This window comes from Equus quagga, chromosome 22, assembly GCF_021613505.1.
Source record: "Equus quagga isolate Etosha38 chromosome 22, UCLA_HA_Equagga_1.0, whole genome shotgun sequence".
NCBI classification, from domain to species: Eukaryota; Metazoa; Chordata; class Mammalia; order Perissodactyla; family Equidae; genus Equus; species Equus quagga.
Genome location: NC_060288.1, coordinates 17500950 through 17522553, shown reverse-complemented (window position 1 = coordinate 17522553; position 21604 = coordinate 17500950). Strand labels below are relative to the sequence as shown.

Here is a 21604-nt window from a genome sequence, read left to right as displayed (position 1 = left end):
TCTTTCTTGGTAGCTGTAACTATTTTGTTGTCCATACTAGAGTGATTTTTATAATTTCACTGAACTTTGTGGCAACACTTCTCTGGTAAGTTTTCTTTATCTGTAGGGAAACATTGCTTTCGTTTGCAAATTATTTTCTTATAATAGATACGTGCAGATATAGTGCTAAATCCTTTGTTCATATTGTCTTTGTCATATTGTCTGACTTATTTCCCTCAGCATTATACTCTCTAGATCTGTCCATGTTGTCACAAATGGTGAGATTTCATTCTATTTATGGCTGAATAATATTCCATTGTGTATATCTTATCTTTTATAGTAGTCACACTAGGGATTATAAAATACATACTTAATTTTCCAGTCTATTCAGAATCAATATTTTACCACTTCAATTGGAAGAAATCCTTTACAACTGTATAGGTCCCCTTACTTTCCCCTCACAGTTGTGTTACATATTACATTTATATATATTGAACACCCTGTCAAAAAGTGTTCTATTTCTTGTTTTCAATTTACAAACACATTTTTAAATCTCAAGAGAAGTAGAATAGTCTATTATATTCATCCAGATATTTAAACTGTGTTATTTTATTTCTGCTTTTCTTCTTGTATCACTTTCCTTCTGTATGAAGAATTTCCTTCACTAATTAGTTTTTTTTTCTTTCTTTTTCTCTCTCTCTCATTCTTTTTATTTTCTTTATCCAAGAATGTCTTTATTTCACCTGCATTCCTGAAGAATACTTTTACTGAAGACAGAATTCTGGATTGACATTTTTTTTCAAAATTATAAAAATGTTATGCCACTTTCTCCTGCCCTCCATAATTTCTGATAAGAAATATGCAGTCATTTAAATTGTTGTTCCCTATCGGTAATGCATAGATTTTTCCTACCTGTTTCAAAGATTTTTTTTTTAATTTGTTTTAGTTTGATTATGATGTATCTGGAAGTGGATTTTGGGGCTTTATCTTATTTGGGGTTCACTCAGCTTCTTGAATCAGCCATACAATTTTGACAATCTTAGGAAGACTGTCTAAAATTTCCATTTCATTCTTTGTTATATCTTCTATTTTTTTCTGATACTTTCTATTTTAAACTTTGTTTCAAGAATGTTTATGATTGCTCATTTGAGCATTTTTATAATAGCTGTTTTACAGTCTTTGTCAGATAATTTTAACATCTGCCATCTCGTAGTGAGCATCTGATGATTCTCTTTTCTCAAGTAAGTCAAGTTTTTGTGGTTCTTTGTAAACCAAGTGATTGTGGATTTTACCCTGAATATTTCAACTATTACATTAAATGTGACTCTGCATCTTATTTAAATCCTATGGAGAGTGTTCATACTTTTATTTTAGCAGACACTTAACCTCATTAGATACAGGGTTTGAGTTCTAATCTCTTCAAGAGGCTTAGTTCCAATGTCAATTAAATTTTCAGACTGCAGTGTTGTTATTCAGATCTGGTCCTTATGAGTGCCACCTAGTGACCAGTCTGGGATATGGGCAGAATTTTGTGCTTTAGTTCAGTAACCAACAGCTTTAGACTGCTAATTAGGATCAGGCCCACACATGTGCAGGTCAGGGGTGAGCCCAGGAGTTGAAAAACAGTTTTATGGCATCACTTTCCAGAGGTACTCATTCTCTAATATCTCACTAGCATTTTCTGTTTCCCAAGAGATCCTGTTTTCCCTCTAGCTTGAAAATCTCTCCTTCTACAATGACACAACAGCAGACAGGGGACAGAAAAAGAACTACAACAAAAAAAAGCAGGGCATGGCCCCTTTCCCTTGGAGACACGGCTCCATTTAATAAAGAAGTTTCCCCTCTCTAAGAGTTCTGGCTCCTTCAGCTTCCCCCTGCCAGCTGCTGTCACTCCCTCTACTGTCCTGCTGCAGGATTATCTGAGGACTGCAATGAAAGAATAGGAGAAAAGCTGAGGAATCTCCCCTACTCTCCCTGAGCTTTACAGATTCCCTTTTCTGCTCTATAAGCCAGAACTAGAAGTATCTCCTAGATATCTCTCTGCTCTACAGTGCTCATTTCCAAGTTTCAAGCTGCACTGAATTCAAGTTAAGGAAAACCAAAATAGTAAATAAAAAATTAATAGCCCTCCACATCTCCTAATTAGATGTCATTCAGAAAGATCAAATACCTGCGCCTTGCATTCTCTCCAGGGTTTATAGTTGTGTCAGTGGGAGAGAAAGGTTAGTATGTATGCCATCTTACCTAGAAACAGATTGTCCATTTTCTAAAACCATCATTTCTGTCTTCTAATTGAGTACCAATAATTCTTTACATATTCTAGATACATGTCCCCTACACATTTTCGAAATATTTTCTTAGTCTATGGATTGTCTTTTCATTCTCATAACAGTATCTTTTGAAGACCAGAATTTTTTAATCTTGATGAAGTCCAATTTATCTTTTTTTGATTCCATGGTTCATACTTTTTGTACCACAAAAGTTTTCTGTGTTCTTCCAGAAGATTTATAATTTTAGCTCTTATATATGGAGCTATAGTACATTTTGAGTAATTTTTATACGTGATATGAGATAAGGGTTGTGGTTCATCATTTACATAAAGATGTTCAATTGTTCCAGCACCATTTGGGAAAGACTATGCTTTTCTCATTGAATCACTTTGACACCTTTGTTGAAAATCAACAACCATATATGTGAGCATATACTTCTGGACTCTATTCTGTTCACTGATCTATATGTTTATCCTATGCCAAATTCACAATATCTCAATTAACAGCATCTTTGTAATAAGCTTTAAAATCAGGTAGTCTTCTAACTTTGTTCTTTTTCAAAAATTATTCAGACTCTATTTCCATTATAGTAATAATCTGGCCCATTTTGTTAATATTATATAACTTATACTATTACACAAAGAAAGGGGGAAAAAAGTACAATGTGATAACATACCAGAGACACCATGGCCCAACCAGTCTTGTTATAGATGAATTCCAAGTTGTTCCTTCTTAAATAGAGCAAACCACCAACAAGTGACACTAACAAGGCCAAAGCAATGGTGCCGGAATAGTTGGGTGGTCTGAAGACTCGAATCTGAAAAATGCAATGAAAATTTTTAAGGTGAAAAAAACTATATTTTTTTCTTGACCATATTCTAGTCCTTTCAATTTTCAACACAAAGAATTCAGAAAGGTATCACCCTACTTTTCATACCTTTCACTACCACTCCTTTTACTCTTTACAAGTCAAAAAAATATGCCTTAAAAACATCATGGCTACGTAAAAAGACTTGCTTTAGATAAATACAGTTAAACATAAGCAAACATTATCTATAGTTAACCCCGAGCTCCTGTGTTTCACCCATGGAACACGGGATCATCTAGTAAAGGGTAGGGTGCAATATTTGTATTATTCCAAATTGGGACATTTCAAAGACTTTTTAAACAGTTTTATTGAGATATAATCCACATACCATACAATTCACCCATTCAAGGTGTACAATTCAATGGTTTTTGGTATATTCACACATATGTGCACCCCTCACCACAGTCAGTATCAGAACCTCTGAACCACATCAACAGGAAACCCTTTAGCAATCACTCTCTTATTCCCCTTACCCTCTAGCCCTAAACAACCATTAATCTACTTTCTATGTCTATAGATTTCCCTTTTTCTAGGCTTTCATAAAATATGTGGTCTTCTGTAACTAGCTTCTTTCACTTAGCATAATGTTTTCAAGGTTCATTCTTGCTGCAGCATGTCAGTGCTGCATTCCTTTTTATGGCTGAATATTCCATTGTACTAATAGACCACAATTTCTTCCTTCGTTAATCAGTTGATGAGCATCTGGGTTGTTTCCATCTTACAGCTATTATGAATAATGCTGCTACAAACATTCAAGTTTTTGTGTGGGCATATGTTTTCATTTATCTTTGGTATCTGCCTAAGAGTGGAATTGCTGGGTCATATGGTAACACTATGTTTAATGGTTTGAGGAACTGCCAGATTGTTTTCTAACATGGCTGCACCATTTTATATTCCCACCAGCGGTGTATGAGAGTTCTGATTTCTCCACTTCTTTGCCAATACTTATTATCTCTCTTATTGATTCAAGCCATCCCAGTGGGTATGAAGTGCTATTTCATTGTAGGTTTGATCTGCATGTCTCTGATGACTAATGATGCTGAGCATCTTTTCATGTACTTTTTGGCCATTTGTATATTTTCTTTGCAGAAATGTCTATTCAGATCCTCTACTCATTTTTTAACTGGGTTATCTTTTTATAGTTCAGTTGTAAGAGTCCTATCTATATACTAACTACAAGTAAATGATTTGCAAATATTTTCTCCTATTCTGTGGGTTGTCTTCACTTTTTTGATGATGTCCGTTAAAGCATAAAGGCTGTTTTTAAAAATTAGATGTAATTAGTATGAACTCATGATTTCATACAGATCTTGGTTCTAACATTCCTCACTAAAAGAAACCATGGCTCTGAGGAAAGACAGCTAACTTAGCACACGGCAGTAGACAAGTTATAGATACAAGATGAGCCTGGAAAATACTGTTATGTCAGGAAAGTAAGAAAGTGCTTAAATGAAAATGATGGAGAGATGTCACATGGACACAGAAGCCAGTATGAAGGGGCTCCCACTAGCCAAATCTAGAATAATTTTAACAATGTAGCAATATTTAAGCATAGTAATAACTTACAAACCATTGGGAAAAAAATACAATTCATGAGTCTATATCAATGGTGATGCATAAATATATAGCCAGATAAGAGGAAAAGACTTTTGCTTACAGCAGAATGCTGACGGAAAACAAGGAATATGGAACAAGTGCTAGAACTGGAACATCACTATTTTGCAACCATGATGGTAAAATCAGGATCAGGCAAAAATCACCAAAGGATGCTAAATCTAGGAGAAAATTTTGATGAGAAGTAAGATATTAACATGATCTTAAAGTGTCTCCACACAGACAGCTTACTAATTACAAAGGAGAGGGGGGTGAAGAAACAACAGTAATTATACAGTGGAGAAACGGAAAACACCTTGACCAGATGTTCAAAATGAACATCATCGATGAGGGACAGCCGGACATCACGTGCCTGTAGATGGGATTAGAACAAAACCTGACTGAGGTAGTACTGTGGTCAAGAATGCATACGTAGAATCCAATCATGAACAACTATCAGGCAAATCAAATGAGGATCATTCTATTGAAAAAGTGGGAAAGGATTCAAATGTCACTGTCTTTAAAGAACAAAGATAGGCTATGGAAATGTTCCAGATTAAGAGAGGCTAGAAACATCTGTCAACTAAATACAATACCTAACTCTAGACTGGATCTTGTACTGAAGGTGGGAAAATATTATTAGAGAATATTATTAGGTCAACTGACAAATGGATTATGGATAGTAGCTCAAATAAATGTATAATATCAATGTAAATCTGTGAAGTTGATATGCAACCTGTCCTTATGTATCTTTTGGGAAAGGTAACTCAGACTCAAATGTGTGTGTATGAAATATGTGTGTAGACAGACAGGGTGGGGGAGAGAGAAGGATAGCAAAGCAAAAGGGATAAAATGTTAAGAATAGGTGAATCTTGATAAAGGTATACATTGGTACTATTTTCATGTGTGAAACTTTGAAATTTTTTCCAAATAAATTATTTTACAAAAGTATCTATCAACTAACTTAAAATGTAAGTATGATAAATAGGTTAGAACCATTTTTGATTAAAATTCAGTAATTCTTAAAACAATTAATAGACAATTAATTACCCTTAGTATCTTGCACCAACAAAATGGTACACTGCAGAGCTGAATATTTGCCAAAACATTTCAAAAAAAATGACAAGAGTTAGGAAATAAGTTTATTCACCAAAATATCATTAAAACCTATGATGTTATTTCATTTACTATGATGGTGGTATTATATGAAAGACACCTATCTTGACTAAGAATAAATCTGTTTATACCTTATGGTAAAAATTAATGCTTATGTATTACTTCTAGAGTAAATGTACTTTTAAAGCAAATTGTTCACTGTAGAAAATTCCAGTGAGGTTAGGGAATAAAGCAGCCATAGTCCTCCACACAGACATTAACCACCATAAAGATTTTGGTTCATTTACTTGCTGAATAAACTACATATCTACATATCTATACTCATATTTATGCTTTAAAATAAAATTCTATATCATACTATAAATACTATTTTTCTAACCTACTTTATCACTTGTACTTTGAGTTTCTTTCTATGTCAAATATTCTTGAAGACCATTATCTGTCTTTGATATAGTAAATTTAATTATTGTCCTATTTTTAGACATTTGATTTATTTCCAATTTTTTCCATTAAAATGAATGCTAGTAAACACAATTTCTATGGCTAAGTATTTGAATCATCCCTGGTTATATACTTAGGTTAGATTCCTAGAAGTAGAATTGTCAAGTTAAATTACATAAAATATATATATTACACATATTGTTAGAACAGTGATATCAATTTTTAGTCCCGAGAACAGTATACGTGAGGTGATATTTTCTCACGTGGCTCATAAGTAGTGAGTATTATCTCATTTTTATTTGCCCAAAAATAGATAAAAATTATACATCTTGCTTTCTAATTAGAATTTCCTTGATTACAAATACCACTGAACAATATTCCATATACATTTTAGACTCTGAAATCACTTTGTGTCTAACTCATGTACTTTTTAATGGTTCTTAAAATATCAATGCACCATTATTCTAAAAACCATTTAAATTCACCTGAGTCAAAGTTCAGCTTATAGCTTATAGCTATCAGTTTTCTCTAAGCAAGGAGAAATGTTCTGTAGAGAAATTTTAAAAAGACCCTGCAGCCTTATTACAATGCTCTAACAAACCAAACTAATTAGCCTATTATTAAAACTGTGGGGAATAGAAACATACATGAACATCCGTTCTATCAGCAATCCACTTCGCTAGCTGTTCAGCCGCAAATCCAATCCTTTGAAGGTCAAAAGTATCCGCTCTTTTGGGTCTGCCTTTTGGAGGAAAATGCATGAATGTTGGAGCAGAGTTCATGTTGAGCTATAAAACATAAGATAAAAAAATACTAAATAAAATATCATCCCAGCAATCCTTATATATCCTTATATATCACTATCTTATATATCATTAATCTAACATTATATGTTTTGCCTGCACGGATTTTGGAAAGACAGCATTTATTATGAAAATCCAAGTGCCTTTCCAGAGCTAATCACTGTTTTTATTCATCTTAATGCACTGTTGAACAAAAAAGATCTTGTGAATTTGGCTAAGTTCTCTGAAGCTTCACATTTAACATACATCATTCATATTCTCAGCTGCATCTATGTATTTTATCAGCCATTTCATTCTCTTTCTTTCTAGAATTCTGTAATTAAACAATGAAGTGAAATATTGAAATATTTGTAAAGAATGAAGTATAGAAATACTGTAATTTGGCTGTATATGGACTATTTCACTTCTTGAGCAGTTATTAAAGAAAAAGAACTGGTATTTCATGAAAAAATATAAATACATTATGGAATTAATTTCAAACAAATTATAAGTAGACTGCATGCTCTACTAAAAATGCAAAGACTTTTTAAAAATGATGACCATAATAGAAGTCAACATTTTTGCTCTAAATTTGAATTTACTAAACTGTAGGAGAAACCCACAATCACAGTCTTGTTCTGTTCAATCTATTAATTCAACTGTCTTAAAATGGTTATATCTCACAATTACTTTCTAAAGGTAATTGCATTTGAAAAGTGTACTGAAGAGAATACTACCCTAGTATAAATGGTGTTTATTAACAATATAACATCTAAAAACAAGTATTAGGTTAATTTGCATTGAGGAACAAACTGCCAAAGTTATATAGATAAATTTCTTGCTGCCCAGGAATTGTGAAAAATATCTCAAATGAAAGGCCAAGAGATTTTTGACCTTGACTTGCCATACAGTTTAGCATTTCCCAAAAATGAGAATGAAAAGCAAAATCAAATCAAATGAAGACACACATTAGATCACAGGTGACATCAAGGTAAAGATCCAGCAGTACCAGCAGTGGGTTTGCATGTTACGGACATTTAGTAATGTTGGTTAAGTTGAACAAAACACACAGTCACCAGTTCCCTTCTTCTCTGTGCTTTTTCCCACTCCAGACTTTGTTCATGTGTGTCTCCCTGATGGATGCACAAGAGATAGCTACAGCCAACCTGTAACTATAAAATTACAACGGAGGAATTCCCTGGAGTTGGATTGGAACAATCAGAAAATTCCTACTAAGGTTTAACATGCTAGAATTTTAAAGTTAAAACCACTCATATAATTCAAAGTTTTCATCTTAATTAAAATGTACAAATTTCCAAAGGCTCCACAAAGCAGGGTACAACATAGATCTGACTTCTAGTCCAGGGCTCCTTCTAACACACCACATTCATTAACTGGTTGGCCTGTCATCTGACCTTCAGGATCAGCCATCACACGGGAATCACATATAATTTAAGTTACTTTCCCAACAAGTCCCCAACAAGCCAGGAATTACCAAGTCTCTACACTCTTTATTAACATTATCTTCAGGCAGTACAGTGCTTTAAAATATCAATTTAGAATAAGTACGTCAACAAAATATGATTCAATAGTTAGTGAGAAAGGAAACATAAGCATTAAAAATCTTTTAGTAGTTCCCAAATAAAGCAAAAATATACTTTCCTATTTTTGTGTATTATAATTCTCCATAAAAATCATTAACTGCTATAACTGTTATGCATTTTTGAATTTTAAAATGAAAACTCATTGCTAAGCCAGGGGCTAGGTTTTAGAAAAGACAAAGTATTTCTATATCTGGAATTCTGCTGAATCAAAATTAACTTGAGGAAATTTTTCAATTAAAAACAATCTGGACTTCAACTCTCATATCTATGCCAAACTTTAAAAAAAATAAATTATGTTTAAAGTATGTAAAAGAATTCAGTGATGATATCTAACAATATATCTATATGGTCATATACTGGCAGCTTATAGTCAATATTCAGCACAAAAGTAGGATGAGTCTGTCCCACAGTTTTGTTTTTTTAATCTGAATTAGCTGCCAACATTTTAAAGGTGGAGAAATTTCACATAAAAATTCCTATTTGGGTCTCTTCTTGAAAAAACAGATGTAGCTATACGTAACCTGCATTTCTTCACAAGGGCTTGAGTCGAGCTGTATCTCTCACTGAAGTCAACTCACCCTCTCCATTTGCTGTAGTGCCCACCCCCACCACACTGTTTCCTCAACAAGGAGACCAACAGTCACGGTCGGGTGCATGGTGTTCATGGTATCTTCTTGATTTTATTTCTTATATAGTAGTTAGGAGAAAACTGAAATGAGTGTTTCCGTTAAATATTTATTGTTTTTAAAAAAGACCAAGAAAGGCTTTGTTTTAATAAAAATAAGCATATTGAATTATGCAAGTGAAGAATGAATGTGTTTAATATACTAAGTATGTACCTAAACAAAGATCCCCAAACGAAAGGAAACTAATCCAAGTCAGTGCCTGCGTTTAGTGTACAGGCCCAGCAGGGGAGATGTTGGGGCTCGAAGCCTCTGCTCTAGCAGACAGCTTGGACCTTGATGAGTATTTCCTAACACGGCAGAGAGGACTCAAGGATGTGAGGAACTGAGCTTCCTCTGATGATCTCTAAGGCCAGTCCTCCCGAGAGTCTGTAGAGACCTAGAAACTACACGAAATAATACTGGTTCTTACAGTCCTATAATTTTCCTTTATAAGGTTATTTGAAATTACATATTTATGTATGTGTTTTCTTTTTTATTATACTATTATTACTATTATTATTAGCTCCCTAGTCTGTAAGCTTCTTATGGGGAAGAACTGTTTGTGTTTCTCACCAATTCACTGCTCAGCACTATCTGCTGACTAGGTGAACAAAAAGAAACATCCCACAAGGCAAAATAAATTTATGGGGGAAGAAATAAGTGAGGAATGCTAATAGGAAAGACGAAGGGTAAAGGGGACTGAAGACAAAAAGAGAGAATTTATCTTATTCAATAGAAACTGGCAAAGATGAATGAATAATCAATCTGGAAGCAAATAAGCAAAAATACTCAGTAATGACCCATTTATAACTAGTGAGCTAGATTCTTTACAGAACTAAATGTTTTTCCATTATGCCAAAGAGAGTAATATGTGAGAAAAATAAAATAGACCAAGATACCCAGACTAATCAGTTCTGGGTACTGCAGTAAGTTTTATATTTAAGAGGCACCAATCAAGTAGGGATAAACATAAAAAAATAATAACTGCAAGATAACAGCAGGATTAAGAGCTAGAGCTCTGGGAGCCAACTGCTGAGCTCAAATTTTAGCTCCCTTTTACACTAAATTTGTACACGTGGACAGGCAACTTAACCTCTCCATACCTTAATTTCCTCATCTGAGAAATGGAGATAACAGTATTTGTGAAGCTAAATGAAAGAATACACATGAAGCACTTGGGAGAGTGCTTGGAACATAAGTATTCAATGTTAGCAATGATGATGACACAACCATGACAAAAGTGATGACAACTAACATCTTTATACCACCATTCAATACCTTGCTCTATGGAGAAGACTGTGTACAATTGAATGTATTAGTCTGCTTGGGTCACTGTAACAACACCACAGACTGGGTGGCTAAAACAACACAAATTGATTTTCTCACAGTTCTGGAAGCTGGCAGTCCAAGATCAAAGTGCCGGTGGGACTGGTTCTGGTGAGATCTCTCTTCTGGTTTGCAGACAGCCATCTTCTTCAGTGTCCTTATGCGGCTTTTTCTCTGTGCACAAATGCTCCTGGTGTCTCTTTGCCTTATGAGGACACGGGTCCTATTGGATCAGGGCCCCATCCTTACGACCTCATTTAACTTTAATTACATCCTTGAAGGCCCTATCTCCAAATACAGTCACACTGGGGATTGTGGCTTCAACACATGAATTTAGGAGGGCCACAACTCGGTCCCTAACAGAACAAACACTTTTAAATATTTAATGCTTTACATATAAAATTTTCTATACCTGCCACATTGGAAGACACAAAGGTTAAGTAAAACTTACATTGAATTTTATATAAAATTTCATAAATTTGTGCAAAACACCAAAGTCCAATACAGTTAAGTATCAAAATAAAGTTAATGCATGTAAACTGCCACTATATGCTGAAAAAACACATTTCCTCTACAATGCAAGTTAAAATGTGCTCACTGTACTCACTAATGGCGAAAACTGTGCAATGATAAAGATAACATTAGCTGAAATTATTTTAATCATATTACAGAATTTATTATAACTACTTATTGTATTTACTAACTTATTCAATGAATTGCATGCTTATCTGGAAAACAAAAATGTATCAACTATAACCAGCTATTCAATATATTAGCAAAATAAAATGTAACTCTTTTACCTGTTGAAAAACATCTGACCCCTCATCATAGTCCACCATACTGAAGAAGAGTTTGTTACAGAAAGCGGATGAATAGCGCCAGGAGTTAGCTAGGATTTGATATTCTTCATTAGCTTGCCTGATAAAGATAAGGGGCAGAGTAGAAAGATATCAGTATTCAAGCATTAACAAAGCTACTAAAACAGGTAATTCTAGGGCAAGGGTTGGCCGGTTTTTGTACAAACTGCAAGCTAAGAATTGATTTTATATTTTTAAATGGTTGTAAAAAAATAAAAAGAATGTCCTTGACAAGTGAAAATTATCTAAAATTTAAATTTTATTTTTCATAAATAAAGGTTTACTGCAACAGGGCCTCACTGATTCATTTACATATTGCTTGGGGCTGCTATTGTGCTGTATCAAAAGAGAGTTGAGTAGTCTAACAGAAACTGTATGGGCCAAAAGCCTGGTGTGGCCCTTTAAATAACTGACAACGCTTCTTCTACGGGATTAAATCAATTTGTGACATCTATACATATAAATCTTCTGATGATTTTTAGTAAAAGACAGAGCAATTTTTAAGAATATTAGGTTTAACAGAAACAAAACTCATGAGGATATACATTCTAAAATTGTAAACACAGTTATGATACATCCTTATATATTCATTTATCTAAAAATGCATTTACACTCAAACCTAAAAGTAAGCAAAAATTTCTCTGAGTAGCTAAACTAAATGCCGCAAATAAGCCCCCCTCTTATGAGCGCATTTACTCCTATTTTTAATTCATTTTTATTAAACATTTTGTTGATTTTTCCAATACTAAAGCTTTATATTTAGGTGTAGGGATGGAGTAAAAACAGAGAAATGGCATTGCTAGAAGGATGTAGGTACAGCTGTAGAAACAAGAAGCAAGTGATTGCTAAAACATTTAAAAAAAAAAAGTGAGTTTTCTTCTTCCATATTGTTGACTATTCACAGGAGTTTATCTCCTCTCTCTCCCAAAAACGGAACTAAAGAGATAAAAAGGTATAATCTTACACTAACAAAAAGACTTGGAGTAGAATCAGCAGCAGATAAGAGATTTCAAGAAATATCCGGAAAACAGAAAGCTAGTGGAAAAGTTTTGATGAAGGAAGCTATAATCTCAAAGGAGATTGCAGTGCAGGAAAACATTGAGAAAAATACTGGAGTAAGAAGCAGCAGAGCCTGGAGATAAGAAATGGAGCTAAAAATAGAGGCCACAATTAAATTTCTTTGTATAGAATAGCAGACCAACCTTCTGCCCCACTCCCAACCAGTCCCAGTATTAGTCTTCTATTGTTTAATGACTGATCTATCAAAAAAAATTTACCATATATCTGAGCAAAACCTGACATGATTAAAAAAAAAAAACTCCCAAACAAAACAGACTCTGGAAGAAAAAGACAGTTCAAAGAAGTATCAAAAACATTAAAAAGAAACTTGAATATACATAGAAAAAGTCAGAGAAGATATTGTATTTGTCAAGAACTGTGCAGGGCCTAAGATTTTATCTTATATACAAGCTAATAAGCTAGCTGGTACTGTTTCACAAATACTGGCAGACAGAGGTTGGATTGGTGGTTACCAGAGGGAGAGGTGGGACCAGAGGAGGGCAGAAGAGGTGATTAGGCACATGTGTGTGGTGATGGATGGTTATTAATCTTTGGGTGGTGAACGTGATGTAATCTACACAGAAATCAAAATATAATGATATACACCTGAAATTGATACAATGTCATAAACCAATGTTAGGTCAATAAAAATAAAAAATGCTGGCAGAAAACATGGGACTCCTGGGTCAGAGACAAAGCACTTTACTACTTCATGTTTGTTTGCATCAGTTTCCCATGCTCCCAGGTCTCATGGAGTGAAACAAAGGTTCCTTCGTGGATGCTAGCACACGCCGATGACTGTGTCACAGGAGAGGAACACTGAGTTTGAGGCACTTACTGTTTTTATAGGAAGTGATAACAAGCCTGTGCTTTGTTCAGAGGGAGACATCATTTCGTTCCTTGAGGCTTGTCACTGCACACATATCCCTGCGAAACTGCCCAGGTAAAGAGCAGTCAGGCATTTGCCTTCTGGACAAAGGGCATGCAGAGATGCTCATGGCCCAGGGCAGACTGCTTCTCCCAATAGTATTCACCAAAAAAGAACAATATTAGGGGCCAGCCCTGGGGCCAAGTGGTTAAGTTCGAGCGCTCTGCTTCAGCGGCCCAGGGTTTCACCAGTTCGGATCCTGGGAATGGATGTGGCACCACTCATCAGGCCACGCTGAGGTGGCGTCCCACATGCCACAACTAGAAGGACCCACAAAATATACAACTATGTACTGGGGGGTTTGGCGAGAAGAAGGAAAACAAACCCCAAGATCATATAAAAAAGGAACAAAGAAAGTAAAAGAGCACTTATAAGTTTAAAATATGATTGCTCAAATTAAACACCAACATTAGAAGACAGAGTTAAAATTCATAGAATATGAAAGACATGGGTGGAATATATTGAGGGGGAGAGAGGAGAAAGGGACCTAGAGATATAATCCAACAAATCCAACTTTCAAACAGGGGAGTCCCAGAAAGAGAAGAGAGAGAAAATGGAGGAAATATTTCTGGAGACATAATACAATTAAAGGAGATTAAGTCTTCAAATTTAAATTATTTCCCAGGTTCTCAATAAGAGGAACAAGAAAAGACTAACACTGAGACATACTGTGATACTTGAGAGCATTATAGATAAAGAGAAGATCCTAAAAGTTTTCAGAGGAAAAAAAATTATGTGACAAGAGCAAATGAGAGTGGGATTGGATTGGTCATTAGCAACACTAGACACTGGCAGATAATGGAACAATTCCTTCAGTTTTGAGGGCACCATGATTTTCAATCTAGAATTCTATTTTAAGCCAAACAATCAAGTTTGAAATAAACATGTTCTCAGGAATGTAAGGAATGTGAAATTACCTTAGGATACAATTGATAGAAGGGTAATATAAATGAACCAATGAGAAAAACTGAGACTGATAGAAGCACACTAAGACAGGAAAAGAGAACTAGCAATATGATAAGGGAGGAAGGGGAGAAGATGTGTCAGAAAGCAGCGATCCGACTATGAAGCTATGCGAACAATTCAGAAGAGGAATTTAATTGGACTTCCAGATGAAGAGAAGAGATTCTAAGCAATCATTAGATTCAGAAAGAGTTGGAAGATATTAACAGCACAGTAAGAAAAAATATTTGGTCCCACAACAGGAAAAAATGACAGCAAAATAAATATAAAAGGTCTGTAAGAAACAAATTAAAATGTATCATAATTTGATTAATTGGTGATGAGAAAGGTTAATTATTTTGAACACTTTCTTTTGAGTGGGGCAGCAGTCATAAACAATAACACTGTAGAAAAGCAACCATAATCATAACCTACTACTTTGCAGTCGATGCTGTCTATGCAGAAATAATAATATAAATGCTCTTTATCCTTCAACTTTCTAAATCAACCTATAAACAGAACACAGCTGTAATTACGCTTACAGTAGAGAATGTAACTGCTATCAACTATCAACCATGACTATGAAAGTACAGGTGACAGGACTGGTAGGTAAAATGGAAGGAGAAGAGGTGACAGGAAAGGGTGCGCTTGCTAATCTTCATGTTACAGATTAGGGAATCAAGAGATATCTATAGTTAATGGACAAGTAATAGAAGGATGCCATTTACTGTTAAAATAGAAGAAGAAATAGAAAGCCATTAAAATGATAAGGAGTGAAATGAGTTAAATCTTCACCTATCATAGCAAGAAGTGTAATGATCAAGTCTACTGTAAGAACTATTGTTATAAGAATAACATTTAGGGGCCATCCCAGTGGCCCAGGGGTTAAATTCGCACGTTCTGCTTTGGTGGCCTATGGTTTGCCGGTTCGGATCCCGGGTGCAGACATGACACCACCTGACAAGCTATGCTGTGGCAGACATCCCACATATAAAGTAGAGGAAGATGGGCAGATGTTAGCTCAGGGCCAGTCTTCCTCAGCAAAAAGAGGAGGACTGGCAGCAGATGTTAGCTCAGGGCTAATTTTCCTCAAAAAAAAAAAAAGAAAAAGAGTAACATTAGAGATATGAAAACCACCACCAGAAGAAGAAATCACAAAGGAATGTGTAATAGTGATTGCCTGTGGCCAAGTCTGCAGATAGGTGAGTGCAAGGACCACAGCTGTTCATTTCAGGCCCTTTTTCTCATTAAGAAAGAGCACATAATATTGCTGTGATTAAATATATATTTAAGAGGGCTAAATATGAACAGGGCTATAATCGGAGGTTATTTAGCATAAAGTAAAGACCTTAGGGCATCGTTTTATTAGAGCATAGTACAAAAAACTGATGATTGTAATGATCAGCCTAAGAGTGCATTGTGCTCAGTAGGCAGAAAACTACATAGTATATTTTTAGACTATGTTCAATGAAAATGGTTACAAACTTTTAAAGTTTTGGTGGTTAAATAAGATTTAATTCATTATAATTCACTGAAAAACTATTTATTGAGCACCTAACAGCAAGAAGGGAGCTGATCTCCAAGGTCTCTGCTCTCATGGAGTTGATGTTTTAGTGGAGACATCTGATAATCAACCAAATAAATAAATAAAAATAATTAAAAGCTAAGATATACACTAAGAAAAAAATTCATGGAGTGGTTTTACAGAAAATAGTGCAGGATCCACTTAGATGAAGTGACACTTCTCAGATGAAGTGACACAAAGCTCAAATCCCAATGATGAGAAAAAGTCATCATTGAAAAGAGCTAGAGAATAAATATTTCAGGTAGCAGGAAGAGCAAGTACAAAGGCCTAAAGAGGGAAAGAACTTAAGATGCTGGCACAATGAAGCTCTGATATACATGAGAACATGCTCTCTGTTTATTAGAGAAATACACACAGAATACAAAGCTTGTGCTCTCCCTCAACTATTTAAAACAGTGCCTCCTGTTCCTCTTCCAATCCTAAAATAATAACAGAGTTAAAACCAATATGAGCCCTAAAATCTGATTTGATTCTCGTCATAGGGAATATAACATAACTGGTAAGTATTCACCATTGGTTTTCAAAGAAAAAGTGTATAGTAAGTTCACACAATGAATTGGCACTGACAATTAAGTAGGTCTGAACATCTCTGCATACTAATCAACCTTAAGAGACCAAAAATACCTTTAAAAAGATCACTAAAAGGGGGGCTGGCCCCGTGGCCGAGTGGTTAAGTTCACGCGCTCCACTGCAGGCAGCCCAGTGTTTCGTTGGTTCGAGTCCTGGGCGCGGACATGGCACTGCTCATCAAGCCATGCTGAGGCAGCATCCCACATGCCACAACTAGAAGGACCCACAATGAACAATATACAACTATGTACCAGGGGGCTTTGGGGAGAAAAAGGAAAAAAATAAAATCTTTAAAGAAAAAAAAAGACACTAAAAGGATGGTATTACAATTAAGAAAACAGTGTATTTTTACACAAATGAACATTTTACCAAATAAAACCATTTTAACTTTTAAAATGAAACAAGGATATAGCAAATCAGCAAAAGCTGGCATTCTTGTGATAATATTCCAAGAAATGAAAATGCTTCATTCTGAAAAACATGCAGGAAGAAAATAATCAAATATTAGTATTCAACATCTGTGTATAGCATCTTAGTGAATGACATAAGACATGGATAATGTTGAATTTCTTTCTCTCACAATGTTATAACCTAGCCCAGACCTACAGAATCTACTAAGCATACATTCATGTGCTCATTAATTCACTCCACAAATATATACAGTGCCAACAAGGTGTCAGGTAATTGATCTCCCTGATCTCAAGGAGAATGCATCCTAGCAAGAAAAAGAGGCCTCATACAAGCAAACACACATTTCAGATGGTCTTAAGTACTTTGAAGAAAATAAAACAAGAAAATGTGCTGAAGAGTATTGAGGAGTCCAACAGGATGCACTCATTTTGCTTTCAAACTCTGCATTCCACATCACTCCACTTTTCCAGTTTAATTTTCCAATAATCAATTGTAGATTCTATCCTCTGTTCCAAAGTCTAAAAAGTTTCCCACCGCCTATATAATGAAGACAAGGGGCAAAATAGAAGACGAGATCCTCCATACCCTGGCCACAACTTCTATCTACAATCTATGTCCACATGATCATACCATATTTAAAGTCTTTCTCTGTTCTATGACATCCCATGTGCATTGTTTAAGCATGAAAGCATTACATCCATTGCTTACACTGTCCTCCTTTCCAAAGCTTGCTCAAAAACTGCCTCTCCTTCAGAAGTCACTTCAAATCTCTAACCTACACTACAAATCTCTATACCTACAACTGCCTGAAATGGAAATTTTCAGCTACTGTGCAGCACTATTTATTTTATGCATTTATCTGTTCCGTTTATGCATATTATATTTATGCACTGACTGTTCAATGGCTAGGACCTAGTATAGAACAGGCATTTAATAAAAGTTTGATGATGGTGATGACGAATAACATACTTTCCTAAACCGTCAATATACGCATATATGTATACCCTAAAACTAAATATCACTGCATTAGAGATTCCGAATTCTGGAGAATCTGACTAAAAGCCCACCACGTCAGATTTACGTCACAGGTTAATTGTCTCTTTTAAGGCCAATTTGCACTACTCTACTAATGGTCTTGGGAAGAAAAAAAGAAACATTTTAAATCTATGTACCAGCACAAATTTATGCTATTTGTCAAAGGAAGAGTGGTCATGACTTGAAAGGTTATAATGATTAAATCATTGTCTAACATCATGTTCATAATGTAAATATCATATGCAAATATAGAACCTAGATCTTAGTCATCAGTGATATTTATTCAGCATTTTAGTAAGTGCTGCAATAATAAAGAGGCATCTCTCACAGTTTCCACATTTAATAAGCTTGTTAGAAAAGGGAATAGACAAAGACCAATATATAAAAAAGATACATATACATTAAAAAAAGAATGCCGATTGTAGGTGCTATGTAGCATATAGAGAAAAATGAGATCACAGAGGGAGCAGCTGGACAAAGGGTGAACGTGAAAATATTCTGAAAAGAATGGAAGGCCTAAAATTATAACAAACAAGAAAGGACAGGAAGAGAATATTAAGGAAACAGAGCAGTATAAACAAAGACTACCCAGTCTGAAATGTGTATTACGTGTTTAAATAATAGAATATAAGCTTCATGTCAGACAATAGAGAAAGAGAGACTGGAAACTCTCTTCCAGTTGAAAGACGAATAGGACTTTGTCTTTATTCTGTGAACAGTGAACAACTACGAGTGTTCTGAAAGTAGTAGATTATGCAAAATACTAATTAAGAAAGTTGTATCTGGCAACTGTGTGCATAATATATTGGAGGAAGAGAAAACAAATGTTTGGAAACCACTTAGACTGTTATTATAATGGTCTAGTTGAGAAAATATATGAGGCTATTAAAATAGTGTATAAATGAAGATATGACCTATTTCTTACATATTCTCTTTTGGAGTCTAGAGCGCCAAAGCAACCAAAAATTTTTCTAAACAAGTTGTTTCTACTTACAAATATATCTAGCAAGAACAGAGAATTTTAGAAGAGCCAAGCAAATTACATTTTCTCAACACAAATACAATAGTTAGAGAAAATTTAATAGTGACAAGGTAAATGGGGGATTTCCTCTATTAACTGTAATCCAGTAGCAATAGCATCAGTGAACAGATCTGTTTGTCACTAGAAATAATTCAACGAGACTGAGAAATATGCATTTCAATGTTAATGATATCTGTTCAGAGTACAAAAGACTCATTAGAAGGAATGAACTCCAATGACACTGACCCTGTTCTCTAAGCTTGACTCCACTATCCCTTATCCCCTCATATTCCAACTTAATTCTTAACAGGTAACAGAGGAATCCAAACTAATGACAAATTCACTGGATTCTTGCATATGTTTATGTCAGCTTGGACTAACAAGCAACGTAAGACATCACTAGTGCTTATTAACACACTTCAGAACTCATTGCCACCTGAAATTGAAAGTTGAAAAACACAATGCTCTAAGCACTTAACTGTTAACTAAAAAAATATTTTCTATTTTAGTAGTTAATAGGAATATTAGAGGCCTAACTTTATGATAAGTTTAAAGAACACTGTAAATTGTTCTAACATAATCATATGCAGCCTGAAGAGGGCAGTCAAGTTGCATCAAAGGCATCCAGGAAGGCTTAAGCAACGACTGCAGGGCATGGTTCTGCTAAATCTTTTATATTAAATCTTCTTAATTTTTTATTATGAGAACAAGAAAAAACATTGCTTAATCCAAATGCTATAACTTTTTAATATTATAACCCTTTTTAAAAGGTTACATAAAAATTAAAGCGATTATTAACTCATCTATAATTGTATATATTTAATATATTTCCCACAATGAACATAAATTTTATCTCATTGCCCTTGAAGGGATTTTTTAAGAAATATGGTTTCTCTTTTTAATGTTAACCAAACTTTCTATAAGGTAACAGATTCATATCAAAATCCCAATGTATGCCTTTTATAGTCATATATTCATGATGAATTATATATATATATAAATATATAATACATAGTTAATCCAAAGTATGTCTTCATAAAACTCCAAATTAGTCAATTTCTATGAATAGCGTTATTTAGAGAGAGATCTGGTGTGAACAGAACCACCTATTTACGGTTCTGGTATCCTGAAGGGAAAGAACTGGTAGACAGGAGTACTTAAGGGTTATTTCTCTCTGGCTGTGCTACACATACCCAGGGCCCTGCGGAATATACTGAAATATATCAAATAAACCAAGGCCTCTGAAGAGCTGAGGAATGAACAGTTCACTCTATATTGTAATTGATTCTGCATAATTCACTCCTTGGTACAATAAAGAGGTTGTGTCCATTATGCTATATGTTTCCTGTGCATCTATTTTGTCCTTTATCAGACCTAAGTAGATACCTTCCTATGTAGAAAACAACTCTAACAATAAAATATGAGATTCAAACACATATCTTAAAGCAAAGATATATATGAACATGAGATATTAAATTGTCTATAAAAGACATAGTTACAACTCAGTTTAGCAGTCCAGAATTTTTGTTCTCTTTAAAAAAATGGTAACAGTAACATATGAATGTTTAAAGGTTGTATGCTAAGAAGACTGACACACAACATAGTAAAGAAACAAACTGATTCATCCATTGTTCATGTAACAAGTTTTATCTACTCTCTCTCTCTCTCTCAACACACACTATATATATAGATATATACTATAGATATGGGGATTATAGTACACATTTGATAATTATTTGTGGAACTAACAATAAAGAATTAATAGATATATGACTCAGTACAGTGTTTGGAAGGGGTAAATGTGAGCAGAAAGACACAGGCCCTTGCCTGAAGATAGGTCAATCCATTAAGGAAACACTTATAATGTTAAATGATAAATAGAAAACAACAAATGAACAAGTTCAAAACAATGTAAATCTTGTTATTATAACTTGCCCAGGAATTATCATGATATTCAAAAAAATCTCTCTTGAAAAAGTGAATTAATACATTTATCACAAAACCTGACAAGCTGAGATTAGGAAAGCATTAACGCATATGTTAAATCCTACAGCATTCCTTAACAATTCTATGCTTTAGTTTCACGTGGCACAGAGCTGGTTTTTGTAGCCTTCAGAGGATTTTGTTGGAATGAATCAAAAAGGCAGACATAAGCTTATAGAAACTGCCCCACGAGTGGAGAGTAGGTGTTTTCTACTTAACTGAAGGCATCACCATCATCACTAACATTATCGAGGTGTACTGTGTGCCAAGAACCCTTTTATGTATTCACACCTATTTCGTTTAATCTTCAAAAGCCTTATAATACAGGTACTAGTTTTATCCGTTTCATAAGAGGAATCTGAAAGACAGAAGTTAATCAACTTGTTTCTGCCTGTGGCCAGTAATTACTAGAGCCAGCAGAATTCAAACTCAGTAAGAGCTAAGTTATGACTACACCTATGGCTACACATAAAGATACAAACTCAGCTCTCAAAGTGTTGCCCCCAGACCACTTGCATCAAAAATCATCTGGAATTTTTTTTAATACTTTGTTTTTTAGAGCAGTTTTA

General features: G+C 34.6%; 1 protein-coding gene across 3 annotated transcripts in view; it reads right to left on the bottom strand.

Annotated features, from left to right (window-relative positions):
- TUSC3 (tumor suppressor candidate 3) overlaps positions 1-21604 on the bottom strand; it is a 213981-nt gene that overhangs the window by 99220 nt on the left and 93157 nt on the right. For all 3 annotated transcript variants that reach the window (XM_046648817.1, XM_046648818.1, XM_046648819.1), the window contains exons 3-5: positions 11445-11562; positions 6915-7055; positions 2926-3066 (exon numbers count right to left, since the gene is read on the bottom strand). In XM_046648817.1, the coding sequence (XP_046504773.1) occupies positions 2926-3066; positions 6915-7055; positions 11445-11562 (400 nt within the window). The remainder of the gene's footprint in view (positions 1-2925; positions 3067-6914; positions 7056-11444; positions 11563-21604) is intronic.